This window comes from Eleutherodactylus coqui, chromosome 1 (genome assembly GCF_035609145.1).
Source record: "Eleutherodactylus coqui strain aEleCoq1 chromosome 1, aEleCoq1.hap1, whole genome shotgun sequence".
Classification (NCBI taxonomy): Eukaryota; Metazoa; Chordata; class Amphibia; order Anura; family Eleutherodactylidae; genus Eleutherodactylus; species Eleutherodactylus coqui.
The window spans coordinates 238,929,561-238,957,560 of record NC_089837.1 but is presented as its reverse complement, the minus strand read 5'-3'; the positions used below and the strand labels follow the sequence as shown (position 1 = coordinate 238,957,560).

The window sequence follows — 28,000 nt, the reverse complement described above, 5'->3', positions numbered from 1 at the left end:
ACATGCACGGCTGCTCCGTGTACACAGCGCCCTCACGTTTGGGCTGCATGCACGTTGCACACTCGGCTCTTCAGCCTGCATATTACATGCAGCGCACTACATATACTGCTCCTACTCAGCACAGTCTGCGGGCTGTTACACCTCCCACAACCTCCCCTCCCACCCATGTGACTGATCACGTGTGATGACCCCGCAGGTCCTGTAGTGTGTAGTGGCCGCCGGTAATAGTGTCACTGCGGGAGTGACATGACACAGTCCATAGTGGTGCACGGTGAGTCCTGCAGGGAGCTACATAGATCCTTCTGCTCTCCGGAGTTCTATCTCTAGAATTGACTTATTTATGTCCGTTATTAACCATGTAAAGGCCGGGCTGTGTGTCTGGTTGGGTGTGAGTGCAGCGGGCCGGGAGGTCCATACATTTGGTGCTGTTTATAGTTTGCCTGTAAACGTACACTGCGCAGGTCTATCGGAACTGTCTAAGAGCACAACGGTCCTTGTTGCCCATAGCAACAAGTCGAAGCTCTACTTACATAAGCGGTTCCGATCAAATGAAAGCTGCTCTGTGATTGGTTGCTATGGGCAACAAGGACCGTTGGTGGCTTAATGACCAACTCATTTTTCAGTTTTCTTCATGTCGCATTCCATGAGCCATAACTTTGTAACTTTTCCACCAACACAGCCATAGGAGGGCTTGTTTTTTGTGGGAGAAGTTGTATTTTTGAGTACCTATAATGTATTGTAGAACTTTTATTAATTGGGGTAACAAAAATAAACCGTCTTTTTTTTTGGGGGGGGGGGGGGGTCATTTTTACAGCATTCCCTGTGCAAAATAAATAACGTGCACCTTTTTCTCTGGGTCAGCACAATTCTGCTACCTAGTTTCTAAAGGTTTTTTTTTTTTCTCCTTTTCTCTTTAAAGATTTGCTCTTGTGTCGCCGCATTCCAAGAGCCATAGCATTTTTATTTTTCTATTGCTGGAGCTCTATTTGGGCTTGTTTTTTGCAGAATGAGCCCTAGTCCTTGTTTATCCAATTTTTTGGGAACATATAACATTTTGATGGCTTTTTATTGCAGTTTTTTTCTAGAGGCAAGACTAACAAAATCTGCAATTCTGACATGTTATTTATTTTTAACGGTGTTCACCGTGCAGTATAACTAGTATGGTACATTAAGGGTGCATTCACACGACCGTATATCGGCTGGGTTTTAATGCCGGCCGATATACGTCGTCTCTCTCTGCAGGGGGAGGATGGAAGAGCCAGGAGCAGTGCTCTGAGCTCCCGCCCCCTCTCTGCTCCTCTCCACCCCTCTGCACTATTTGCGTGTTTACATCCTGCAGATGCCGGATTTGTATGAAGGGAGATCGCGGGGCGACCTGCCTTCATACATCCCTGGTGTCTGTCGTCTGTTTGTTACAGCCAACACCCAGTGGCAACAGCTGAGATGATCGACACGGCTCATTGGAGCTGTTAACTTGTCAATTCTGACAGCAGCATTTAAATCCCCCGAACATCGCAGGGAGCCATGTGGGTATCATGGTAAACTGGGAGCTTCTGAAAGGCCCCAGGGTTGTCATGGCAGAATGCCTATCAAGCCATCTTTGTGGAGTGGCTTGATAGATTGACCACCTGTCAGATCACAGTATGATGTAATGCTATGGCATTACATCATACTGCAGGAGCGATCAAAGCATCGCAAGTTGTTGTCTCTTGTGGGGACTTAACAAAAAGTAAAAATAAGAACAGCAAAGTTTTACTAATTATTAAAAAAGAAGTAATAAGAGTTCAAAATAACCCCTTTTGCCATATTTGTAATAAAAGAACCAAAATACATATTTGGTATAGCTGAATCCATAGAAGTCCAGTCTATTAAAGTAACACATTATTTACCCCGCACGATGAACGTCGTAAAAAAATAAATAAAGAATGCAAAAAATGCGCTTTTTTGGTCACCCTGTCTCCAAGAAAAAAATGCAATTAAAAGCAATCAAAAAGTCATATGTATTCAACAATGGTACCAACACAAACTACAGAACGTCCCGCAAAAAATGAACCCTCGCCCAACTGTCAACGGAAAAACAAAAAACCTATTGTGCGCAGAGAATGGTGGCAGAAAATAAGTTAAAAAAAATACAAGTAGTACTGCAAAAAAAATTTGCACACTGTGATTGCATGGTCCCAATGGGTTGCTATTGCATGTGGAGGCTTGACTATATAGCCTGCGGGTCTGCCAGCAATAGTCGCCTATGAGGCTCAGTCTCTGGCTGACCTCATAGGCTTTCTAATGCACTACTGTATCTTTGTATACTAGTGTATTAGAGGAATCAAAAAGTATGCAGATATTCAAGTCCCCTAGTGGGACAAAAATAAAAAGTTAAAAGATTAAAATAATAATAATAAACCTTTTCCCCTTACTATTTAAATAAGGCGTTGCACGGATCAACAAATGATACTATTAACCCCTTAGTGACCACGCTTTTTTCTGTTTTTTCATTTTAGTTTTTTCTTCCCCCTTTTAAAAAATCATAACTCCTTTATTTATCCATCGACATCGCTGTATGAGGGCTTGTTTTTTGCAGGACGAGTTGTATTTTTCAATGGTACTATTTAATGTACCATATACAAAGCAATGAGATTCCTCTCAAATATCTGGCCCATGAAACTGATAGTCTATTCATTTAGACCAGAGATTCACCATATGTATAAGGGTGCATTCAGACGACCGTATATCGGCTGGGGTTTCACGCCCAGCCGATGTACGGCATCCCTCTCTGCAGGGGGATGCAGCTGGAAGAGCCGGAAGCAGTGCACTGAGCTCCCGCCTCCTCTCCACCCCCTCTCCGCACCTCAACACTATTTGCAATGAGAGTGGGCGGAGCTACATCTGGGAACTTAGCTCCACCCCCTCCCATTGCAAATAGTGGCGAGGGGTGGAGAGCAGGCGGGAGCTCAGTGCACCGCTCCCAGCTCTTCCAGCTTCCTCCCCCTGCAGAGAGGGACGCCGTATATCGGTTGGGCGTGAAAACCCAGCCGATATACAGTCGTCTGAGTGCACCCTAAAACAGAGCCTGCAACCAGCAACAGCTATTTAGAGAAATCCCTCAACTACCACATTGAGACTATTAACACATTAGTGACCAGCCTCTTATGTCCTGCAGCTGTTTCTTACAGCCGACACTAGGCGGCAACAGCTCCGATAAGTTGCGCGGCTCATTGGAGCTGTTCATCCTTTAAATGACCCGAACTCACTTAATGACATGGCTAGACAGTCTTCATGGGACACTGCAGCGCCCTACTAACAGATTTCTATGTGGATATGTTACAGTTTACTGTACTGTAAAATGTTCTCTGTCTGACTTAACCTCTTGACAACCACCCTGTTAGGGAATGAGACGGTAATATCAGGGGGTCCCAAATTCTGATGCAAATTTTGACAAAGATTTCACCTTTAAAGAGGTAGAATCCATGCTAGAAATCTTCAGCACGAAATCGACATGCTGCAGATTTAGAAAACCGCATATCAGTTCTGCGCAGATTGTTCCCGCACTGTGTGTGATTTGTTACAATCTCATCCGCATGGCTTGTTCTGTAAATGCTGCAAAATTGACAACATTTACGCTACATGTGAACTTGCCTTACTGCTCTGTAGTTCATGCTATTTTACCATTTACCATATTATTGTGCTTGCAGTTGGACAGTGTGGAAATCAAATTGGCTGCAGATTCTGGGACCTTGCATTGCGAGAACATGCAGCTGTTAACAAGGTAAAAATCTAGTACACATATGTGATAGCCACCAGCAGAAATAGAAAATAATACAGTTGCAATCAAAATTATTCAACTTCCCCATTGCAAATTATGTTTATTTGCCAAATTTAGAAATTTTAGCAGATGGAATTTATATAGAGAGAAACCAGTTGTTATATTAGTTTTGTTGATCTGTTTAAAGGGGTGTTCTGGGCAAAAGCTATTCATGACCTATCCCCAGGGTAGGTCATCAGTAGTTAATCACTGCAGCCATCCCCACTGTTCTGGAAATTTAATAGCTGGCTTCAGCTCCCATTGATTTAAATTGGAGTGAGCCCACTAGGGTACTTCCTCTCCCATTCCTTATGACTGACAGCGGGCTGAGCAATCAGCTCATTGCCAGAGATCCCAAGTGGCGGGTCACCAGCAATTAACTATTGATGGTCTATCCAGAGGATAGGTCAGGAATAGCTTTTGCATGGAAAGCCCCTTTAAATTGTTCTTGTTTTATTGGCTTTTGCAAATAACTGAAAAATTGTGATTTTGCAAATAAACCTAATTTTCAATCGGGGCTGAATAATTTTGATTGCACTTATATATTTCAGGACTCCAGCTGGCAACTAGTCATTGGTGAAATGAAAAAATATAATTTAGCTTATAAATTTTTAGACTTGGAAGCCTAAATGATACTTCTAGTCCGCAGTCCTACTGCATAGACATAGGTTTAAAGCATAATGGGGCAGATTTAGTAATGTGTTTTGTGCAATTGATGCCAAATTTATCAAAGTAGCTCATGTTAGTTGATAAATTTGGTGCATGTTGAGACTTTTTTGTCCAACTTTATACAACCTATTGGTTGGCTTAAGCTCCCTGTACACGGCGTAAATTCCGCTGCGGGATTTCCCGCATAATTTCCACCCATGCACGCTGCCATAGCATTGGATTAGGTTATGCAATCCTATGTAGACAGCTGCAATTTGACCGCGTGAAAAGTCGCGCGGTAAACAAATCATGGCATGTCCTATTTCTGTGCGAGCCTCGTAGAGGCCCGGATAGAAACGTCACCTCTGGCGCGTCGGCTCTGCTCTGCACACGTGCCGGCTGGGTGGTAGGCAGGACATAGCGGATCAGGGAGATGACGGGAGGAGGTGAGCTGCGGGGGTCACTGCAGGGGCACGGCTCGCATCCCGCTGTGAGAATTCTCGCAGCTGGATCCGACCCGGCCATCTGTATGAGGTCTTCGTTTGTTTTTGAAAAAAAATGTATTCTGTTTAGCCCATGCTCCTTCATCACAAGCCTTTTCATGCTAAGCCACACCCCTTTCCCCCCTTTTTCTAAAATTAATGTGACATATGCCAAAAATTTGCCATATTTTGACGCACTTTGCAACAAAGTCTAGGTGCAATCACATTGCTTTGCCTTGTAATGTAGCAAAAACTCAACAGGATGCCACAACCATATATCAGAAATGAAGGCAGTGGTCAGCAGAATGATATGTCCATCGTCGTAGCAGGACCGGGCACTGAGACTAATGTCATAACACATAGATCAGTGTATCTAATGTCCTGCAGTAGCGGCTCCACAATCCACAGCTGGCAGCATTTTGCGGCGTGTGCAGACAGATTTGGATACTTCAATATAGATGTGGAGGATTTCTCAAAGTTTGGCTAAGGCAGGTTATCCACAGGAAAGGGGATAACTTTTGTGATTGATGTGGAGACCCCACTGCTCCTGAGAACAGGGGTCTCATGTCCCCTTCTCTTGTCACTGCAGGGATGTTTCTCCCACCTGCAGTGACTTCACATTGAATGGAGTGATGGTTGAGCATGTGTGGCCATTGCTCCATTCATTTCAGTGGGGCTGACAGAAATTGCTGAGTACTTGTACCTTTCTCCAGTAGTCCCATTAAAAGTGAATGGCGCAGCACTATGCATGTGTGACTTCGACTTCATGTAACCCGTTAAGGACCAAGCGCTGTAAATTTAAGGTGCTTGGTCCTGGGCTTTAATCCGGGCCGATAGTAAAAATATGGCGCAGGATTAAAGCCTCTGCTTCTGTTAGTGACAGCTGAGAACCTGAAGGAGAAGGGAGAAATGGTTTTTAACCCCTTCTGCCTTCTCCTTTTCCTAGTACATAGTGCTCAACAAGCACTTCCACTATGCGAGACTACAGTGGATGTTTTCCCCTGTAACAGGGGCTCCTATGGATGCCCCAGCTACAGTGGAAAAATGTCAGATTAAAAAAGAAAAAAAAACGTAAATGTCCCCTAGAGGTCTATATGTCGTCATGGGGGACATAGATGGTAAAAAAAATAATTACATCAATAAGTAAAACAAAATTACAGACTAAAATAAAAATATATACATAAAAAAGAAAATAAGCCAACACCAACCAAACCGTTGTCATATGCCCCCTGTAATCCAAAACCATGCATATTATATATCAAAATATCCGAAACACAATGAGAAACCCATTCCTATACTTTATTTTAGCGTATATATACTAATTAAAAAAATAACTGTAAATGTTCAAAAAGAACTAAAAAATGGGAAAAAGATATTTAAAAAATAGCCTTATATGTCACAGGAAAAAAACACACAGCAAAAATAATGTTGGTAGCTGAAGGAAAAAAAAACAGGGCGGTTAAACCACCACATGGGTAAAATCCCTAAAAAGTGTCTGGTCCTTAAATTACAAAACAGCCTGGTCCTTAAAGGGGTTGTCTCGCGAAAGCAAGTGGGGTTATACACTTCTGTATGGCCATATTAATGCACTTTGTAATATACACCGTGCATTAAATATGAGCCATACAGAAGTTATTCACTTACCTTCCCTGCGCTGGCGTCCCCGTCTCCATGGCTCCGTCTAACTTCAGCGTCTAATCGCCCGATTAGACGCGCTTGCGCAGAAGGGTCTTCTGCTTTCGGCTTGGTCCGGCAGCAGCGGCGTTCTGGCTCCGCCCCCTTGTACGCATCATTGTGTAGCTCCGCCCCATGTGCCGATTCCAGCCTCCTGATTGTATATTATATAGGCTATACATGGAGTTTGCAGTTTTGTTCACACTTTCTTTTTTTCTTCACATTCTGCAGATGTGTCGGTATATTTATATATGTTGTTTGTTTTTTACAATAGGAGGTGATGGCCATCATTTATCACTATATGCCTATACAGTGGCATACATTGGAGGCTTTGGGCAGGGGTATACATTGGGGGAATACTCTCAGATATATATTTCCGACAGAAGCAGAAGTCGAGTTACGCACAGAGCTTCAGGCATGGAGAAAAAACAGAACTGTAGATTAGAAGCATATTTCATGCAGTCTCATCCATTAGACAATAGAACAAAGCTCAGTGATCATAGTTGTTCAGTTATTAAATAACAAAGCAGCCAGTCCAACAGAGAAGAAAATAACAGCTAAGCAATGCCCTCTGGCGGTGGGGACTTGTTTAATATATATATGAAAATACGTGTAGCTGTGCTGTATACTTGTTTGTAGATGTCTACATATGCTCCAGGCCAGAATATATTGAACTCAAAATGAATGTTTCCTTCCAGAAAGGAATATATGATGAAGCACTCTGCAGCTTTTTCAGAAATACTAATTCAAGGTATGTTTTAAAAATGTGTATAAAAAATGACAGTAGTAGCATAGAAGCACTAAATTGAGGTTTAAAAAAATGTTTAAAGGGGTTGTGCAATGAAAAAGATGTATAGTTGAAGCCAACCCATAATTATAAACATTTTTGCCTTTACACTTATTAAAACATTTTATTTGTCCCCAAATATTCAGGGACTAGAATAATGCCACCTGCTGTTTCTGTTTGTGTCCTCCTCAGTAATTGTTCCAAAGTGGTCGCACATACCTAGTCTTATAGACTAAGCACAGATTCTCATTAAAAGTCATTTTAGGCCTCTCTCACACAGACCTTTGCAGGAACGCAGCATTTACTGCAGTTTCAGCCCGGTTTCAGCAGCACTGGCATGTGTTATGCCAGTGTTTTGGCTGCGTTTTTAGCACAGCCAAAAAAATCAATACTCACCTAGCCGACGCTGTCTGGTCCATAACACTGCTTTCTGGAGCTTCCGGCATTTGTCAAACCGACAGAGGATCTTTTGCTAGTGACGGGGATTGAAATCCCCCACTTCCAGCAAAAGATTGCTCTGATTGGCTGAGTGACAGCCGGCTCAGCCAATCACAGCCAGCACTGGATGAGCCAATCATAGCCAGCGCTGGATGCACCAATCACAGCCGTTCAATGTCACTCAGCCAATCAGAGCAATCATTTCCTGGAGGTGGGGGATTTCAATGCCTGTCACTAGCCAAAGATCCTCTGTTGGCTTGACAAGTGGCTGGGAGCCTGCATGGACACCCTGGAGAGTCCCAGACGGCGCCAACTAGGTGAGTATTCCTCTTTTTTAAGGTAGTGCAGATAGCGCTGCCAAAACGTGGTACCAGGTTGTGCCACGTTTCAGTGGGCAACGCTTAGCTGAAAATGGCCAAAGATAGAACATGCATTGCTGTTGAAGACTCTGCCTTTTGACGCTTCTGTTAGCAGCACTATTGAAATGAATGGAAGCGTTGTAGAATTGCAGCGCTGAAAAGGCAGCACTAAACGCTGTACAAAAACGTCTGCGTGAGGGTGGGGCCTTAGAATGCAGAAACCAGATTTGATGCGGATTCTGTGTCAAATCTGCAACAAAAATGTGCTGTGTGAACATACCCTGAAAGTACAAATACACATACAGGCAATTGTACACAGGGGCTGACTCGCTACAAGGGCTTGTTACAAACGGCAGTAGAAATCCCATTTCATCATTATCTTTTGCTTTCTAATGGTGCATTTACACGTGACCAGCTGCTGGTCAGACGACGGCATCACTCAAGGTGCTGCTGGAATGCGGGCGGAGCGGGCCGGGGAGCGGTTTCCCCCCACCTGCCTCTATTCACAGTAAGCAGACAGTCATTCAGAAGTGAAGACTGCTGTTTACACTGAACAACATATCGGTCCATTTTCTGCATGCATTTACACCAGAAGATTACTGTTCAAATTCCCGCGGTTGCGCAGGGATCTGAACAATAATCATCCTGTGAAAATGACCGTAATTTGTTTGGGCATTTGGTATGCAACTACTGGTATGGCTGACCCATTGGAGGGGATCCGCTGACCTAGGACATCTTTAAAGTACTGTACATTTTTCACTCTCCTTTTAGGGTGTGTTTACATGTAGCAGATTTCATCCTGCTTTTCCGCAGTGGTAAAAGTCACACCAAAATCCGCACCATCTGTATTTTGAGACAAATCCGCAGACGATTTCACTACGTCACTGGAAGGGTTAAATGTGCTTCGGATTTGCATCAAGATCTGCACCAAATGGTGCTGATTTTGCTGTGGATTAATCTGCGGTGTTGTGAGCGCTCCCTTAAATTCCAAGTTATTCTGTTGAGATCCTGGCCTCATACTTCAAACTTTAAGATGTTTATTGCTGATCTCAGCAATCCCTGTTAATAGAAAAGCATGATATTATGCATGGAAAACGTTTTGTAAGTTGGAAAGTTGCTTTTGTCTTTCAGAGCCGACGCTGGTGGAGCAGATGTTCAGAGAGGAAGGATTTGCTCACTTAAAGCACGTGTAAGACAAATGATGCTGATTACATCCCGGACTGTTATTCCTAGAACTATCTTACACATACTTGTAATTATAATGTAGCCACTTTGTAGCTGTTTAAACATAAAGCACAATCGGATATTACAAAGCTGACCGCTTCCTACACCTTTTTTCTCAACTGAGTGATTTTTACTTATTACCTTAAAGTGGCATTCTGAGCTTAGAAAAATACAGAAAAGTGCATAAATCTGCCTGCATGCCTACTGGATGATGCCACAATAGCTCAGAAGGAATTCTACTTAGTTTTCATTATTTTGCCCATCTCTGTGCTGCACCTCTTGTTTTGCTAGTGCCTTGGCTTGGCTCGTTGTAGGTAGTCCTATGTACAACATTTATTGTGTTTGCGCTTAAAGATGCTGCACGATACGGGACTATTTTGTGTCATAATGCCTTGCACTAAATGTAACACACTTATTTGACACTTTTTACACCAGTTTTTTTCTGTTCATGACAAAAATTAGGGATAATGGGGAATGGAGTGAGATTGGGTAACGTGGGTTCACAAGACCCATCAGATAGCAGAGATTTCAATTGTATCACGAGGAGCCAGAGATGCGCTAATTTCCTAAGAAACATTCCTCTTAATAAATTGGGAATATCTTTCTCCAGCACACTGTTTATTAAGACTGGTGTAATAAATGTCTCACTGTATTCACACACAACACAGATCTACTATTGACACATTGCTCTGCCGTCCTCGCTACTCACTGGACATGGTACTGTCTGCTGCTCATCATGTGAAACATGATCCTTTCTGATGAATGGAAGGGGAGGATCAGCCAGGGAGCAGTAGAGATAAAGTGATGTTCTGTCCTATGAAAGTAATAGACCTCACACAAGCCAGACATGAACACCAGGAGTGTGGCCATGTGACTGCATATGAAACTGGCTTACAGAAGCATTCCAGCTACAGACATTACATTTCACATCATATGGCTTGTAAACTATTTACACCCAATTTTTAAATATCGTATAACCCCTTTAAAGTAGATTGGTCATGTATTATGTTAAAGGGGTATTCCAGGGAAATACGTCAGGATAGGTCATCAGTAGTTGATCGGCCGGAATCTGTCACTCGGGACCCCGGCCGATCAGCTGGGTGGGCGCATGCTGTCAGTACCGCTATAACACAGACGTCGGAGCGCCAACCTCCGTATGGTGACCGTCACTTGTAACTGCATGCACAGTTCTCATTGATTTCAATGAGAGCTGTGCCTGCAGTTACAAGCGTTGGCTACTATGTGGAGGTTGGTGCGAAGACTTCTGTGTTATAGCAGCACTGACAACATGCGCCCACGCAGCTGATGGCTTTTGAGCAAATTTTGAACGATTATCATGTCTATATGGGCCTTTATATTGAACTGCAACCTTAAGGCCCTGTTCACATATGCGTTCGTGTGTTCCCTCATGGAACAGAAGAAGACAAATAAAATCAATGCCGCATCTGTCAGAGTGATGGAACCTGGAAGTGCCTGACGGAATCTATTGACTACTGTGGTTTTCATATGGGGGTTCTGTCATTTTATCAGAAAAAAATAGAGCAGCTTACTGTGCTATTTTTCTTTCTCTGAATTTATGATGAAACCCCTGTATGGGATAAGCTGATGGAAATCTGAACAGAGCCCTACTCTAGGCGACAAATTTGTATGCCTATCATATACAATTATTCTTGTTGTTCTATTCTCTTTACATATTGTTTAAAACTTCTCTGCTTTTTTCCTAAGGCTGTCCTAATAGATATGGAAGAAGGGGTGGTTAATGAAATATTACAAGGGCCGCTTCGAGACTTGTTTGATAGTGCACAGTTCATTACTGATGTATCGGGATCAGGAAATAATTGGTATGTATATCTTTTTTTTAATAAATTGTTGTTTGGACAAACAGGTAAATTGAGAGTTCTCAGTCACTGGAAAAATACAGGATTTGAAACATGCGTTTTATTATAATAGGTTTAAAGTGCCAATATTGCAAAGAAAAGCACTATTCTTGGATGAAAAAGTATGTAAGGGGGGTAACTTGCTCTATTAATGTCCTACACAACCCTGCTTGATAAATAGGGCAATCGCCCTGACGAGCAGCCCTATAAGAAACCTCACCCTTATCGGGCAGGCGAACCTTCATTCCCAACAACTGCCCATGTAAACTTCCACTGATCAACATACAAATACTTGTTTGTCATTTGTTTGCATCTCTTATGCAGAAACTTAAAATCATTACTTGTCGGCAGCACGTTGAACTGTGTTTAATAGGCATATGCTGGCGACAGTAATGAAAGTGTATGTACCTGAATGATTGCACTAATGATTTGTTCGGTCACTACGTTTTATGTAAGTCGAGCTAAACAAGCAGCAATCCACTTGTTATATCATTAATTGGCTCTCATTTTGGGCAGAAAATCTACTACATAAGTTGACCTTTATTCTGGTTGAAACCTATGCGGTTAGATCTTATGGCAGATGGCAGAAAGGACCTAAACCTTTCTGGACCAAATGGAAATAGCAGAAAGCAGCTACTGTATGTATAAGAAGGAGAATGCAACACGAAGTAACAATGGACAAACAGCTTTTTATTTGCATATTAACTGTAAAGTGTTTCACTTTAAGGGTATATTTACACGGAATGGAAATGCTGTGGAATGTCTGTAGCAGAAATTCTGCTGCAGCATTTCTGCACCAGTGGTGTGGATTTTGACTTTGAATCAGCTGCAAACCTGCAGTTGATTTAAGGAGATCCAGTGCTAACCTCGGAAATCTTTGGCTGTCAGCACACTTCTTCACCTGGTACCAGATGGCCTCTAGTAAGCACAGCGCTGATGGTCAGTGGATGCGGAAGTGCTATTACATGACCAGCAGTGATGCACTCAGTACAGGCCATCAGGTGAATGAGTATGCTGACAGCCGAAGACTTCGGAGGTGAGCGCTGTATCTTCTAAAATCATCTGTAGGTATGCAGCTGATTTCAAGTCAAAATCCGCACTAATGCTGCAGAATTTCTACTGTGGCCTTTCCACAGCATTTACGCCGTGTGTAAACATACCCTGAAAAGAGATTTTTCACTCCACCCCACCTTTACAGCCACATCCCATGGAGGTTGTTCTCTGCCTTCTATAGGGACAAGATCACAGAGAAGTTGTTGAAATAATAGCTTTCCCCAGAGCCTCTCCAGTGTTTTTCTGAACATACAGAGGGAAGATCTCAGAGAGGGCTGTTGTATGCACACTTACCAAAATGGACTATGATGGTGGATCAGTCTGTCTCCCTCCCTGCCAGAACTCCCCTGAACAGGAGGATTCACAAACTCCTCCAACTTGGAATCTAGGAGTAGTGTATGGAGGAAGGCAGAGAATGCTTCTCCTGGGTTCTGTGGGTTCTGCTGTTGCGCAAGTTCTGACCACCTAAGCGATTGCTTGGTCGTTCGATCTCCTAGAAGAGTTACATGGCTTCCTGGGATTTTAATATCATTTTGCCTGGGTTGACTACTGCTCTGTTTGAATCCTTATCTGTTTGTGATAGTAAACATTTTATCATGGAAAGCAGCCTTTTTAGTAGCAATGGCTCGCAGAGTGGTAGAAATTCAAGCCATTTCTATAAAAGATCCCTTTAGGAAGATTCTTTAGGATAAAATAAAAATGAAGCTTGATCCAGCCTTTTTCCTCAAGGTAATTTCAGAGTTCCATCCCAACCAAGAAATCATTCTTCCATCTTTTTGCAACAAAAAGCAAAAATCAGGAAGAGGAAAGATTTCATATGTTAGATGTTATGAGAACAGTTCTACATTACTTAACAGTAACAAAACCTTGGAGAATAGGCAATAGTTTATTTATTCAGTGCGGAGGGAAAAATAAGGGGAAGAAAGACAAAATACTTTCATTAGGCTTGATGTCCGTGCAAATAGACACCTGTCCTTTGGATGTAAAGTGTCACGAGCTATCGTCACTCCATAGTCTACGTATTTGTTAAAGGAGATGTCCCGCGCCGTAACGGGTTTTTTTTTTTTTAAACCCCCCCCCCCGTTCGGCGCGAGACAACCCCGATGCAGGGGTTAAAAAAACCACCCGCACAGCGCTTACCTGAATCCCGGCGGTCCGGTGACTTCAATACTTACCGCTGAAGATGGCCGCCGGGATCTTCTACCTTCGTGGACCGCAGCTCTTCTGTGCGGTCCACTGCCGATTCCAGCCTCCTGATTGGCTGGAATCGGCACGTGACGGGGCGGAGCTACACGGAGCCGCTCTCTGGCACGAGCGGCTCCATAGAAGACTGCTGAAGACCCGGACTGCGCAAGCGCGGCTAATTTGGCCATCGGAGGCCAAAAATTAGTCGGCTCCATGGGAACGAGGACGCTAGCAACGGAGCAGGTAAGTAAAAAACTTTTTATAACTTCTGTATGGCTCATAATTAATGCACAATGTATATTACAAAGTGCATTATTATGGCCATACAGAAGTGTATAGACCCACTTGCTGCCTCGGGACAACCCCTTTAAATCTCCATTGGGTGCTGTCATGAAGGAGGGTGGAGTGAAAAAGGGAGTTGTCCTTACCAGTAATTCGGTTTTCACAAGCCTTTCATGACACCACCCCTGTTTTCCCCTCCCTCTTTTTTTTTCTGTACATCTTGAAGTTTTATTTTCTTCTAGTGTCATTTTGAAGCACTGATGAGAGGCTCTGGGGGAAGGGATTATTTAACATCCCTGTGCTCCGGTCACATAAAAGGCGGGGAACAACCTCCATTGGGTGCTGTTGTGAAGGACTCGTGTAAACTGAATTAACAGTAAAGGTAATTCCCTTTTTCAAAGTTATATATAAAATGAGCAAGGGCAAGAAAGGGTTAAAAACAAAAGCACATCCATCCTCTCCATCAGTCTTGTTTGCATTTTACTGCAGCCAAGATGTCCCCATATATGCATGTTATTGTTGCAGCCAATCAGTTGTCTCGGCAGTCTTAACCAGTGTATCTCTGAGGCAAATGATTGGCTGCATCAGTATATGGAATGTCACCACTGCACTCAGTGTAAACACAGACCATAGCTTTGATTATACCTTAGTGTTTTTAACCAATTTTTGCCCTCTGCCCATTTTTATACAACTTGGAAAACCCTTTAAAATACCATTCTGGTGAAATTTTTATTTTCCTTTGTTATGTAACTAGATCCCCCATATATAAGTCAGCTAGTATTATTTTGGTTAGTTTTTCCTTTCCAGCCCTTCTCAGGTAATTCAATTCTGATCACCAGAAGGGAAAGGGACTTGTTATTTGTATAGCTCCAACTTATTCCACAGCGCTTTCAGGTACTCATTTTACCGACCTCGGAAGGATGGAAATCTGAGTCTACTTTGAGCCGTCTACCATGTGGGAATTGAACCTGCAACCTTCAGGTCATGCGTGAGAGCTTAGGACTGCATTCTGCTGCCTTAATACTCTGCATCACATGAGGCACTTGAAATTTACTCGTCTCTGTGTTGACCAGGAGTCATTTTGTCAGTCAGTGTAATTCATGTCTGATATTATAAGGACTCTACCACACAAGCTCTTTATGGGGGGATAGATAGAAACTCCTATCACAATTACTGCTGAATAGAGTATCATGTAACACGTTATAATAAAGAAGATCATAAGTCATTCTCCAGACTGTATACTTATGAGCTATAGCTTATTTAAGTGACTATAGAATACAGAGTGTCCTCTCAGCAGTGATGCTGTGCTGTTGTATCTTGGGGGTTTAAGCAGAGCAGGGAGAAATCTCAGCATCAAGATGGTGCCTGATAAGCATCAGACAGAAGTGTATACTGCATTGAAGTCATTGCAGTGTACATGGGAGACGTTAAGTGTGTGACAGACAATTGGTTAAGGGAGGGTTGGGATGAAAAAATGTGTTTTCGGAAGAGTGGCCGTTAAAAACTTCAAATTTATAAGTTGCAATTTTCAAAATTTTCAGGTCTATCCTGTTTTTGTGGATGTTTTCCATTCCACTCTTGGTAAAACTCCTCAACCTTGCTTTTTAAGCTGATGGGATTCTGTTGACACTGATGTGTAGCATCTGAAAGTCCGTTGAGGTCCCTTTGACATGCTCTTCTTCCTCCCTTTTAATTATGAAATTTAAATATTTTTTGTGGTTCTTAAACACTATTCTTAAAGGGGTTGTCCACTTTCTGCTAATTTAACAAACACGAAAGAACAAATTCATATTGATAAGTTCTCATTTGTAGAGTGCTGCTCCCTCTTTGAGTAGCAGCTAACTCATTACAGGCACAGAGCTCCCGCCCATAACATGGCCACTGTGGGAGGGGCATGTGATCAGCCGTCTCCATTGCATGTGCTGCTTTCCAATGTAGTGCACTAATGCTGGTAAAACCAATTTAAGCCTACTTAATATAAACTTAGTCCTGCATGTCAGTTAAAATTAGAACGTGACCAACCGCATATAAAGAGATTGTCCCACTTCTTTCCTGATGACAGGTCAACTATCTTCAGTCATCAATAACGGATGGGTATGATATATGAAATAAATGAACTGGTCAAATTTTAAGATTCAACATCTTAAGAAAAACCTTTGAAAGTACCCCTGTCTTTTTATTTTTTTTCTGTTAAATGCTATCATTCTGGCTGCCTAGGTACCACTAGCTGGATCATACAGAAAAAAAGATTTCTGCAACTCCTATTTTATTCAATGACTGTCTTCAATAAACTCCCAAGTCCCCCCTAATGGGGGCTGCAGGCAGCAAGATGTTATGTGAAGGGAAGAAGATTTGGTCTCTGTTACAGAAAAAGGGAGCTCTTACCGCTGTAATGGTTTAGAAGTCTCTATCTGACTTTGGTACTACCAGTCAAGCCTTGTAAGAAAAATAACGATGATGGGGAAGATTCACTAATCAAAATGTGTCAGAATTCTGGTCCACATTCTGGCACCACATTTATTAATTGTTTGCCATTTTTTGGGCTATGTTGGATAATTGGTGTGACATGGAGATGAGGTGGTGGTGTTGTGGAAGGGGGTGTGTTTTAAATGTGCCACTTTGCACCAAGGTTTCGGAGGACAAGAAATTGGCCAATTGGTCTAGTAAACCATCCAAAAGATGACAAAGTTAGACAAAAGTGTTTAAAGATGGGCCATATTTATAGCTTGATCCACTAAGATCTTCATCTAGTGTAGTTCTAAGCTTCATACATTTAAGACTGTATTGATATATCTGTCTAACTATGTTCTGCCTGTTTTGCTGGATTTTCTGTACAGTTCATTACATTGTTACAGCAGCAGCAAAGTGGATGGCTTTCCTATTTAAAGCAATGGGAGATTTCTGGATGTGGATGGGGATTTTGAGTCCAATCTGTGGAATATACCATGTGAACAGAGCCTGACATTTCTAATTTGACTAATCTTAAAGAATGTTTTAGCAAATTGTACAACCTAATAATGATACTGCCGGGTCTGTTTCAAGATGAAACATGCAAAGTTCATGAGAACTTCAGCCAGAATATAAGACCTCCATTGTGTGAAAAGTGTTTTGCGTATTTTTTACATGTTTGTATATTTATTTAGGGCAGTTGGCCACAAACTGTATGGTGGCCAATATCGAGAGCAAATTGTGGAGAAGTTGAGGAGAACAGCAGAACAGTGTGATTGTCTGCAATGTTTCTTTGTGATTCATTCGATGGGAGGAGGTGAGAACAGGTCGCTGTTATGTCTACCTGAATGAGTTGTAACTTTTTAGCACAAAAGGTCCCCTAGATATATGAGCCTTACCTGCAGGCTGTCATTGTGGGGAACAACATCACAGTGGTTGTGGCTTACTAGCAACTTCTCAGTAACTAATGACAAGCACACACTTATTTTGTTAATGCTATGTGCTGTGTAGTTTGCAGATGCTGAGAAGCTTCTATTTCAGCTACAACCATTATGGTGGTGTCTCATCCTAATATAGTAGGTAATAGAAATAATTACATTTAACATAAACACTTGTGTTCTATGGCAGACATTTGTTTCTAAAAGCACGGCCATATTGGTTGTTGCTTTCATTTAGAGCTATTTAAAATGTAACAGAAGTGTTACATCTTTTACTTGTTACTGGTATATGCCCCTTCTTATAAACTTCACCTTCAGTTATAAAAAAAAAAAAAAAAAAATCACAGAAATCAGTGTCCTGATTTTTTTTTAAATAACGCAGTATTTATTTCATATTGTAAATGTCATAATTGGGTTTTTTAGACACCCCATCTCCTAAAAGGAGAAGAAAATATGAATAAAAAGTGACCAAAAGTCATATGTATCCAAAAATTGTACCAATAAAAGTACAGATCACCACACAAAAAAAGTTCTACTTTGTTAAATAAATTTTTTTTAACTAATAAAACTTAAAAAAAAAAACACTGTAAAAATTTGCTATTAACATTTTTGCTACATTGTTAATGCTGTAAACCCAAAAAACAATGGCGCAATTTTATATTTCACCCCAGTGCAAATTTTTAAAAAGCTTTTCAGTGCATGATAAAGTACATTAAATAGAACTTTTTATCATAACTTCTTTTTTCAGTGATAAAGCTACTTGAAAGCTTGTTTTTTGTGGGGTGAGTTCTAGTTTTCAATGGTACCATTTATTTTTTTAAGTTTTCCAGTACATTATATTGTAAGTGAGGGGAAATTAAGGGGAAAAAAAACTGTTTCAGCTTTTTTGATGGAGTCGTTTTAAGATGATTATGGCAAGGTAAAAACAACATATACTGTACTTTGTACAAAAAATCTATCTTTTTTTCATTTTTTTTTTTTTTAATCGCTTTATGTCACCATCTTTTGACCCCCCATTACTTTTATTTGGGGGAAGTGGCTCAAAAAGAACAACAACGGCTTTGCATATTTGCATTTCTGATGGCATTTCCTTTGCAGGATTAATAATGCTATAGTGTAATTAATTGGATTTTTACTAGCAACTTTGTATGCGGTCATTTTATTAAGCCACAGGCATAGTTTAATAGACAGGAATACATGGCAGCCCTGGGGACCTATAGAAGGCCCCAGGCTGCCACAACAAGTGAATAGGTGCCTGCAATCTTATTGTGGGTGTGCTGTTCGGGTGACAGAGGGAGCACACACACTTTGCCGAGCCTTTTAAAAGCATCTAAAGGATTAACTGCCACGATTGTGGTTATCTTCGAAACCCGAAAGTTGCGGCTGGGTGTTAGCTGTCAAAGACAGCCGATATGCACCATATGTAGAGTGGCCATACATGTGCAGTGGATGTTGGGAACAGGTTAATAAAACAGACATGTTAAGGCCCATTTAGACACAACGATTATCACTCAAAATTCGCTCAAAAGCCATCTTTTGAGCAATAATTGCTGTGTCTAAATGCGCGGCCATCAAGAACTTTTCGAGCACTATTAATTTATCGCTGACTTCAAGCCAGCTTCAAAATCATTGTGTGGTCTTATCAGACTGCATGCTGAGTTCTCTGCGGGATAGCACTGATATTATTCTTCCAGCTGCTATTCCACTTGAGAACAATGGAGCTGAATGGAGATAACAGACCCCCAGCAGTTATCTGCATTCAGCGAAAGGCTTCATTTGCACGCTAATAAGCTAGAAGTAGCTACTTAGTAGTTTGTGCAAAATGATCTCTCAAAACTGCCGTCCAAGTTATCTTTTGAACGAATTTTGAGCCATCATCTTTCTGTGTAATCTTTCCTTAATGGATAGTTACAGGTCCTCAGCATTTATTGCCTATTAATTCCATGTTAATTAATTTTTGCCCTCAGGCACAGGTTCAGGCTTGGGTACTTTTGTCTTGAATGTACTAGAGGATGAATTCCCCGAGGTATACAGATTTGTCACATCTGTCTATCCATCAGCTGAGGATGACGTTATCACATCTCCGTACAACAGTGTTTTAGCAATGAGAGAACTTACAGAACATGCGGACTGTGTGCTGCCCGTAGAAAATCAAGTAAGAGGTTTACTTTATTTTAACGTTATATTTTACAGTCTAGTTTCTTGTCTGTGTTTGATTAACCTGATGTTCACTACGCGAACATAAAATGTTTCAAAAGTGGTGGTTGTGAATTTCTAAATCTGCTTTTGGAGCAGATATCTAATATAACAAAGCCTACAGGTCTCTGTCAGTCTGTCTCTCTCTGTCTCTTTGGTTGTCTGTCTGTGTCTCTCTCTCTCTTTCTGTCTCGGTATTGCTCTGTCGCTTTCTCTATGTCTTTCTATCGCTTTCTCTGTGTGTGTCTGTCTGTCTTTCTTTCTATCGTTTTCTCTCTGTCTGTCTTTCTATCGCTCTCTCTGTCTGTCTTTTTATCTCTTTCTCTATTGCTGTCTGTCTTTCTATCGCTTTTGGTCTATTGGTTTTTATCGCTTTTTCTATTGCTATCTCTGTCTATCGCTCTCTGTCTCTCTACGCTTTCTTTTTCTGTGTTTCTCTCTGTTTCTCTATCGCTATCTCTGTCTCTCTATCGTTCTTTGTATCTGTCTCTCTATTGCTCTCTCTTTATCACTTTCTGTCTGTCTCTATTGCTCTGTCTCATTATCTATCTCTGTCTCTATCGCTTTCTTTCTGTCTCTCCATCGTCTCTCTCTATTGCTGTCTTTATAGCCCTCTTTCTCTCACGGTCTCTCTATTGCTCTCTATCTCTGTCTCACTATCGTTCTCTCTATCGCTTTCTCTCTGTTTCTCTGTCTCGCTATCACTCTTTCTCTTACTGTCTCTCTCTCTATCGCTCTCTCACTCTGTCTCTATTGCTCCCTCTCTATCGCTTTTGGGGTATTAGTGTATCTTGACGCCACCAGAAGTAAAGGTGGAGCCAAGATACAAGGAGTTTGACAGGGGGTTGACGCCCCTTGTTACTGATTGGATGCCCTTTTTTGTTCCGTTTTCGGCCGCACAGGTCCTGTAGCCACCGCCGGAGTATATGATGCCAGCCCTGCTGTGCCTCTTCCTGCAGTCTTCCACCTCCTACTGTGATAATCCCCTCCGCAATTATGCCGCATCTGCTGTGCTTCTGGCTGGCGGCAGTGTCCCAGCTGCATGCACCCCGCAGCTGTGATTGCTGCCGGCCTTGCTTAGTCTCTCTCCACGGCCAGTTTCGCAGCTTAGCAGCATGCCACTGGTTCGGCGGCTCCTCCCACAGCTGTCCTGACCTTGGCGGTGTTAACAGTGCTGCTGCTGTGCACATCGACTGTCACAGCGAGGGAGCTAGCAGCCGACAACGGAGGAGTGAAGTGTCAGTGCAGCTATGCGGCCTGGCCTGGTGAGTCCATTCAGCGGAGATCACTGCAGATGGGCTCTTTCATGCCGGGCCATCGGTCACCGCTCCCTCGCACAGCAGCGCTGCAGAGTGCAGACCGACTATTCTCACCTTCCTCCACGCCCTGGTCCGCTGCCCAGCACCGCTCTTAAGTCACGGTGGCTACAGGACTTGTGAGGGCGAGGACTTGGAATGCAGGACAGCCAATCAGTAACAGGGGGCGTCAACCCCCTGTTAAACTCCTTGTATCTTGGCTCCACCTGTAATTATGATGATGTCAAGATACACAAATACCTGCTCTTGGTTGGGTAGTGTATGGGGCAGCTTAGCAATGTATGCTGTGTTGCTTAGCAACGCTTCACTCATTCCAGCGCACTCCTGAAGCACAGCAGTGCCGCCCATAGACTTAACATTGTAACTTTTAACCCGCCTGACAGGTCCCCGAATTATTAAACTCATATTTGATGATTTTACGGCATCGGTGAGCATGTGTGTCATCTAATGACACCAACATCATACACCAAAGTTACAGCAAAGGGGTCAAAGTGTGGTGCAAGAAAAAGCATGTAGGCTTACTTATATTAGATGTCTGAAGGTGTAAAAAGCTTTGCTTTCTATTGAATATGGCATTGTAGTGTCTCCAAAAACATTTAGATTTTCTGATGCCGTTTACATTGTATTATATAGAAAACATATGTAAATATAGAGACTTGGCACAGAGATGGGTGCAGTAATCTAACATAAAATCACTGGGGTTTGACTATGGGAGCAACATACACAGAATTTACTAATATGGATAAGTGGTTGGCCGCTGGCAGAACGCCTCCATTCCTGCAATGGTTTACTATGATGTAATGTCTTGTTTCCTATTGCTGTGAAAGAGCAGCTCTGTAGCACAATCTGCTTCTCTTCCAAGTGAAATAATGTGAAAATTAAGTAAAAAGGCTTATCCATGTATTTAAAGGGTTTTTCAGTCTTTCATGTTAGCAGAGAGGCAATTAAAGGGGTTGTCAAGTTGTAGACTATTTATGACCTATGCTCTTCATAGGCCATAAATGGTAAATCAGCACTTGGGATCCCGGGCAATAATCTGTTTGATGGTGTACTTGTGCACTGAGCTGATTTCTGCCGGAAGCAGACAGCTCTGTTCTCACTGCAGTGGTGATGCTTGGTATTGCAGGCAAAGTTCCTATTGAAGTGAATGGCCTTAATATCCAGCAGGGACATTGCAATGGGAACAGAGCTATCTGCTTCCTGCAGAAATCAAAGAATTGCACAAGCAGACTATCCTGATGAACAGCTAATCTGTGCAGATTCCAGGTGGTGAACCCCCATCTATCTCAAATTGATAACCTACCCTGATGATGACAACTAGACAATCCCTTTAAGGGTAAACTGTGACCTTATTTACTTAATTTACACTGTGCTTGCAGCTAACTCCTGGTCGCCTGACCTAGAACCCCCTTATCCTACTTATTGAATGTATCTGAAAAACATAGTGTAAGATATAGTAGGTATGTGTATGTCCATTTCATCTGTATTCTTCATACTTGAAATATTATTTTTTCCTCATTTAGTCATTGGTTGACATTGTGAATAAAATTAATCAGATGACAAATTCTGGAAGGCTTGGAGCTGTGAAGCCAAATAGTCTTGTTACTTCTAACATAGGAGGAGTTAAAGAAAGTGAGAAACCATTTGATGCCATGAACAACATAGTGGCTAACCTACTCCTCAATCTGACCAGGTGATATGCTTCTTAAAGCTTATGTTGTATCCAAAAATGTCCTAGAGTTACACATTTTAGAAAATCCTTTTTCATTAAGCATTAGGGCTCAGTCACATGGGCGCATCCAGGCGCCAATGCGCCCGTCTTCCTGCACGAAGTAGACGGACGCACTGCAGGTGCGGACGACTCTCCGCAGTGCCGGAAGAAAGAACACATGACCGGCAATGGAGCCGTCCGTACCTGCAGTGCGGCCGTTTTATCCTGCAGGAAGACGGGTGCCTGTGTGACTGAGCCCTCGATTGTTTTTATAACATGTATCTTTTGAATGCAATCCTGCTTGTTCTACGACGTAGCACAGCGAGGTTTACAGATGTTCTACAGTGTTATTGCTATATGTCAAAATTATAATGCAGAAATAAAATTAAGGAAGTCGCACATTTTTATTGGATTTATTTGTATAGTTTATGACCATTTTTGTGTCCCCCAGTTTTTCTTCTACACTTTTTTTTGTTCAATTGGGGGTCTTGAATTTGATAGCCACAGAGACTTCTCATATATTAGGTGACACTAGAGCAGATTCCAGTCGCTTGTGAGGAAATTTTGGTACCGATATTTTATGTTTTGGAATAGAATGATGGGATTATACATAGAAAAAATGTGCTGGTTATCTATGAAGATAAGTGTGACGGGTGGGCCATGGAAGAGTAATGATTGAAGACTGCTTCTGCCAACAGCCGATCATTGGGGGTTCCAAGCATCGGACCCCTCCAGATCTGATACTGAGGACCTATCTTGAGGATAGATTATCAGTAATATAGTCCTAGAAAACCTCATTAATATTGATGCAGTGGAGCTAAAAAAAAATGGTTTTTTTTTTAAAATATTAAGCTCCTCCTTCTGCAATGTTACTCTGTGCATATCTTTACTTTTGTATGCAAAAAGCAAATTGTCTTTTCATCACTCAGCTCTGCAAGGTTTGAAGGGCCACTTAATATGGATCTGAATGAAATCACAATGAACTTGGTTCCATTTCCACATCTCCATTACCTGACCTCCAGCTTGACACCTCTCTATACATTAGCGGATGTTAATGTGCCAACAAGAAGGTAAGATCAATGGTCAGCTGGATATAGAACACACCTATTGTGCTAATTCTTTAGAGGTGATCATCATATATGCGGGGTGAGAAGTCATCTTGTTCAGTTGTACTTTTGTTAGTTTGTGGGGAGACAACATTTATGCAAAGAGGGTGAAGGGGAGGAAGTGCTCCGAGGAGTCTGTTGAAGAGTATTCTAGCTGTCTTGAGTGAGTTTACTGCTTATGGCTCTGGGATTGTCAATCAACATTGACCACATGGTCTAGCCCTAGTTCTCCAGATCATGCAGCAAGGGACGGCTTATTCCATATGTACTTTCTCATCTAGGTGAATTGAACCTGAATATTTCAAGTTTTTTTTTTTTCCATCAGGTTTCCATAGAAGTCTGTAATGTGACTATTTGGATATTCTTAAAGAGGTATTCTGGGCTTTTTAAAATACAATAAACACATTAAATATCAGTGTTATTTTTACAACCAATATATATAGGTTGGATCAGATGTTTTCAGATGCCTTTAACAAAGATCATCAGTTAATCCGAGCAGACCCTAAACACAGTCTGTACCTGGCATGTGCTCTGATGGTGAGAGGCAATGTCCATATATCAGACCTCCGCAGAAATATTGAACGGTTAGTATAAAAATGAAACTGTCTATTAAGTATCATTCGTATTGTGAAGAGTGTTGTATACTGTTAATCAGAATGTAATTCGGATTATATTTACTGCATGCTTTCTGTAATATAGCTTTACTCCTTTATGGAAATGAGATAATGAGTTTACACGCAATCAGTTTTACTGCATTATTTGTTTATTTTGGTGCAGATTTTTGGTGCAGAATCCTTAGGCTGGGGTCACACGGGGCGGAATCCCACAGGAAATCTCGCGGTTTGGCCGCAGTGAAAAACTGCAAAATTTACACCAGGAAAGCAGTGCTTCAAAACCCGCGGCACTTAGCTGCGGGTTTTGGAGCGGCTTGGCTGTATGCTCTTCCGTTGAAGCCGGCGCTCCCATAGAGGAGAGCGCAGCTGCAAGCGGGAAAAAAAAAATCAAAATTGACATGCTGCGGCCGGGAAATCAGCGCTGATTTTGCCAATTTTTGAAAAAATCTTGTCCACATGGCTGGCTGATCCCGGAATTTGCTGCAGCGAAATTCCGGACGGAATTTCGACGGCAAATCCGCCCTGTGTGAATCCAGCCTTACAGAAAATGTTCAACAAAGGGGCGACACAGGAACATGGCTGCATCTGATCTGATGGACTTGAATAATCACTTGAATAAAGGCTACATATGTTGCACAACCTTGTCAATAGATTATTGTAGTTTGATTGATGCTTCATGAAGTTAACAAATAATTGATCCATGTATTTCCAACAAAGAGGTCTCGCACAGACAACTCCATTAACTTAAGAGCCTGTAGGTCTGGCTCCAAAGACCCCCAGCAAAGAGCAGCCAGGGGGTAATACAGCCACCATATCTCTGCAGGAGAAATGCATATTACTTAGTACCCAAGCAGTTGCGCGGCTGCACATGTAATACATGGACAGATTCAGTCAAGCAGAGTGAGAGGAGTTGTTGGGCATTGGCTCTTCACGCTGGCTTGTAGAAGGAACCCATCCTATAATGTCCGTGTGCACTAACATGCACAGAGGTTCTCCCAATAGGACTACTGCTTTAATCCTTTCTTCATCACTTCAGGTTTCTCTGCAGCTTTTATTAGGGCTAGCCATGTGAGCAATGGGCCATTCACTTGGGATGATTATCAAATTTGAGCAATAATCGTGCAGTGGAAATGCAAAAAAAAAATCACTCACCATTCGTTCACAATTTGTTATCGCTGACTATCAGTCAACATAAAAGCTATCGCTGTATTGTTGGCTTCTAGTTGCGTGTAAACGCTCACCGCTAAGCACTTCATATAGAATATGAAGCACTGAGAGAGAAGCCCGCGATCCAGTGGTGAATTCTGTCAGTGTAAACTCTGCACAAGCGCTGATGACCTTAGCGGTGACAACGGCGCTCTTGCAGTCGTTTGCCCGCCTGTCTTCCTGTGTAAAAGGGGCATTACATTAGGATGGGTTCACATGCAATGATTTGGAGTACAATCCAATTACTTTTGACTGCATCTAATGATAATTGATGCTGCTAATTGACCTTAAGTTAATCCTCAATTAGCAATGATAACATCATATTATTAAAAATCAATCTGATAGGTTTCAAATGAAAGGTATACTGTAAATCACATTATGCTGATTGTAGCGTGTAAGCAAGAGTCTCCCAGCTATCGCCGTAGGGATGACTAGGTTCCATTGTAATCGAGATCCTCCTACTACCATGGTATTACATCATACCATAATCTGACAGGCAATCTGCAATGGCAGACTTGGGGGCTTTCAGAAGGCCCCCGGCTGCCATGACAACAGCACAGCACCCCGCGATCTCATCTGAGATTTCAATGCCACTGTCAGAACTGAGTGGCATTTAAAAGCCAGGAGTGCCGATCAGAGCTGTTGCAGGCAGGTGTCGGCTGGAAGAAACAGCCGGCACCCACATTGTATGGCGCGGGATCGACCCACGATTCCCCTCCATACAAACCTCAAAGCTTGATGATGCAATGTCCTGGAGCATTAAGTGCTTATCATGATTGCCCAGGGAAAACATGGTTGCTTCCCCCACCCCCCGCTTCCTCAGAAACCGCACTTGAACTGTCCATGCCTATGTTAATAATTACAGTTAGAGCTCCCTTGAAGTCAGTCGGCTGAGTTGTAACACCTCTCACAACCTGTGGACAGGTGTGGTGCTGTTCTCAGAAGAAAGCAGCCATGTTTTTCTATTTCTATTTAATTATATCTGTAACTTGTTAACCGGACAGCAACGTCTGTGAGCTCGAGCTCTGGTTAATATCAGTGACAGTCTGCTTGTGTCCTGTCATCAGCACTAATTTGGAATTCTTCTACACTAGAAATTTGAGTTCAATAAGTGTGAAATGTTTTATTTTAGGCTGAAACCTTCGCTGCAGTTTGTCTCCTGGAACCAGGAAGGATGGAAGACAAGTCTGTGTTCTGTCCCTCCTGTTGGTCATACCCATTCCCTCTTGGCATTAGCGAACAACACCTGTGTGAAACCCACATTTCTAGACCTCAGAGACCGGTTTATTAAACTGTACAGAAAGAAGGTGAGTATTATCAGTGGTGGCCGTCATTACAGCTATTTATCTTCGGGATAGAATAGCTTAATATTTTATGCAGAATAGTATAAATGTTATTTCTCGAGCCTTGTGATACATCTTATTATACCTTTCCATCATTCTAGGCTCATCTGCACCATTACCTACAAGTGGATGGCATGGAACAAAGCTGTTTTATGGATGCTTTCTCATCTCTATCCAACCTAATTGATGAGTACAACCAACTTGATGCTTCTAAAGGAGTAGCTATGTCTGACCCTCCTAGAATTAGCATAGCTGTTTAGACGTAACATACAGTATATTGTTCTTTATGTCAAGTATGAATATGTTTTATGTAAGAGGGATTCATGTGCGTTGAGTATACCATCATTTTTAAAATGCTGCTTTTCTCTTTTTCCTTTGATATTTTATATCAAGAACTGGCTTCTTTTTAAAATTTATCTTTTGAAAAATGCATATTTTTAAATATTATGTAAATTATTTTTCTGTAATTTAAAAATTTATAATTAAAGAGAAATTGTTTTGTATTTTTATATTATTTGATTATGAAATGTTTCGATTTTTTACACACTTGTGAAACAGTTTTTCAACATTGAGGGTTATGCTCATCGTAGCAAATTGTCCACAGTTGTTCCGATGGGGGTCCCATGGCTGCGATGCCTACCAATCCTAAGATTTCAGCGCTGGCTCATCCCAAAGCCTGGGCAAAGTAGACCCTGCATGAGTGCCTCTACTTCATTTACTTTGGTGGGACTGCCGTAGATGGTCGACTTAAAGTGCTTCAGTTCACTGAAGTGAAAGAGGAGGCGCACGTGTGGCCTCCTTGCCTGGCAATTCACAAATTTGCTAGTGTTAAAATCTCAGGATCAGTGAGGGTCCCAACAGTCAGACTCCCACGAATCGTCAGGTTATACCCTGTCCTGTGGATGGGGGATTACTTGCTGCGATGGGAATAACCCTTTAATTAGAACCTATCAAATAGCATGCAAGTATGCCCTCTAGTTAAAACAAAAAAAGTTTAGTACCGTGTTAGCTAGTAGAGCAAAGTGTGATTGTTCTCAGTGAGAGAAACCAAGTAATCTTGTAGATATGATACCTTTTAGTGGCTAACAAAAATACATGATGTTACAGCAAGCTTTCGAACCTCTTAGGGGTCTTCCTCAGAAGGTTTGAAAGCTCGCTATAACATCATGTATTTTTGTTAGCCATTAAAAGGTATGATATCTACCAAATTACTTGGTTTCTCTTACTGAGAACAATCACACTATGCCCTCTAGCGTACGTTTTATAGAACAGAAAATACCAGAGCTGACAACTCGGCACTTCATTTCTCAGGAA

At 41.9% G+C, this 28,000-nt stretch overlaps 1 protein-coding gene across 1 annotated transcript; it reads left to right on the top strand.

The window, feature by feature from the left end:
* The first annotated feature begins 189 nt into the window (after positions 1-189).
* TUBE1 (tubulin epsilon 1) lies at positions 190-27,189 on the top strand. The gene is made up of 12 exons (XM_066607124.1): positions 190-271; positions 3,690-3,763; positions 7,302-7,354; positions 9,319-9,376; positions 11,137-11,252; positions 16,952-17,073; positions 19,162-19,349; positions 22,230-22,399; positions 23,347-23,487; positions 23,967-24,107; positions 26,476-26,650; positions 26,788-27,189. The coding sequence occupies exons 1-12, from the start codon at positions 247-249 to the stop codon at positions 26,944-26,946; spliced, it is 1,422 nt and encodes a 473-aa protein (XP_066463221.1). The 5' UTR covers positions 190-246; the 3' UTR covers positions 26,947-27,189.
* Positions 27,190-28,000: the final 811 nt, after the last annotated feature.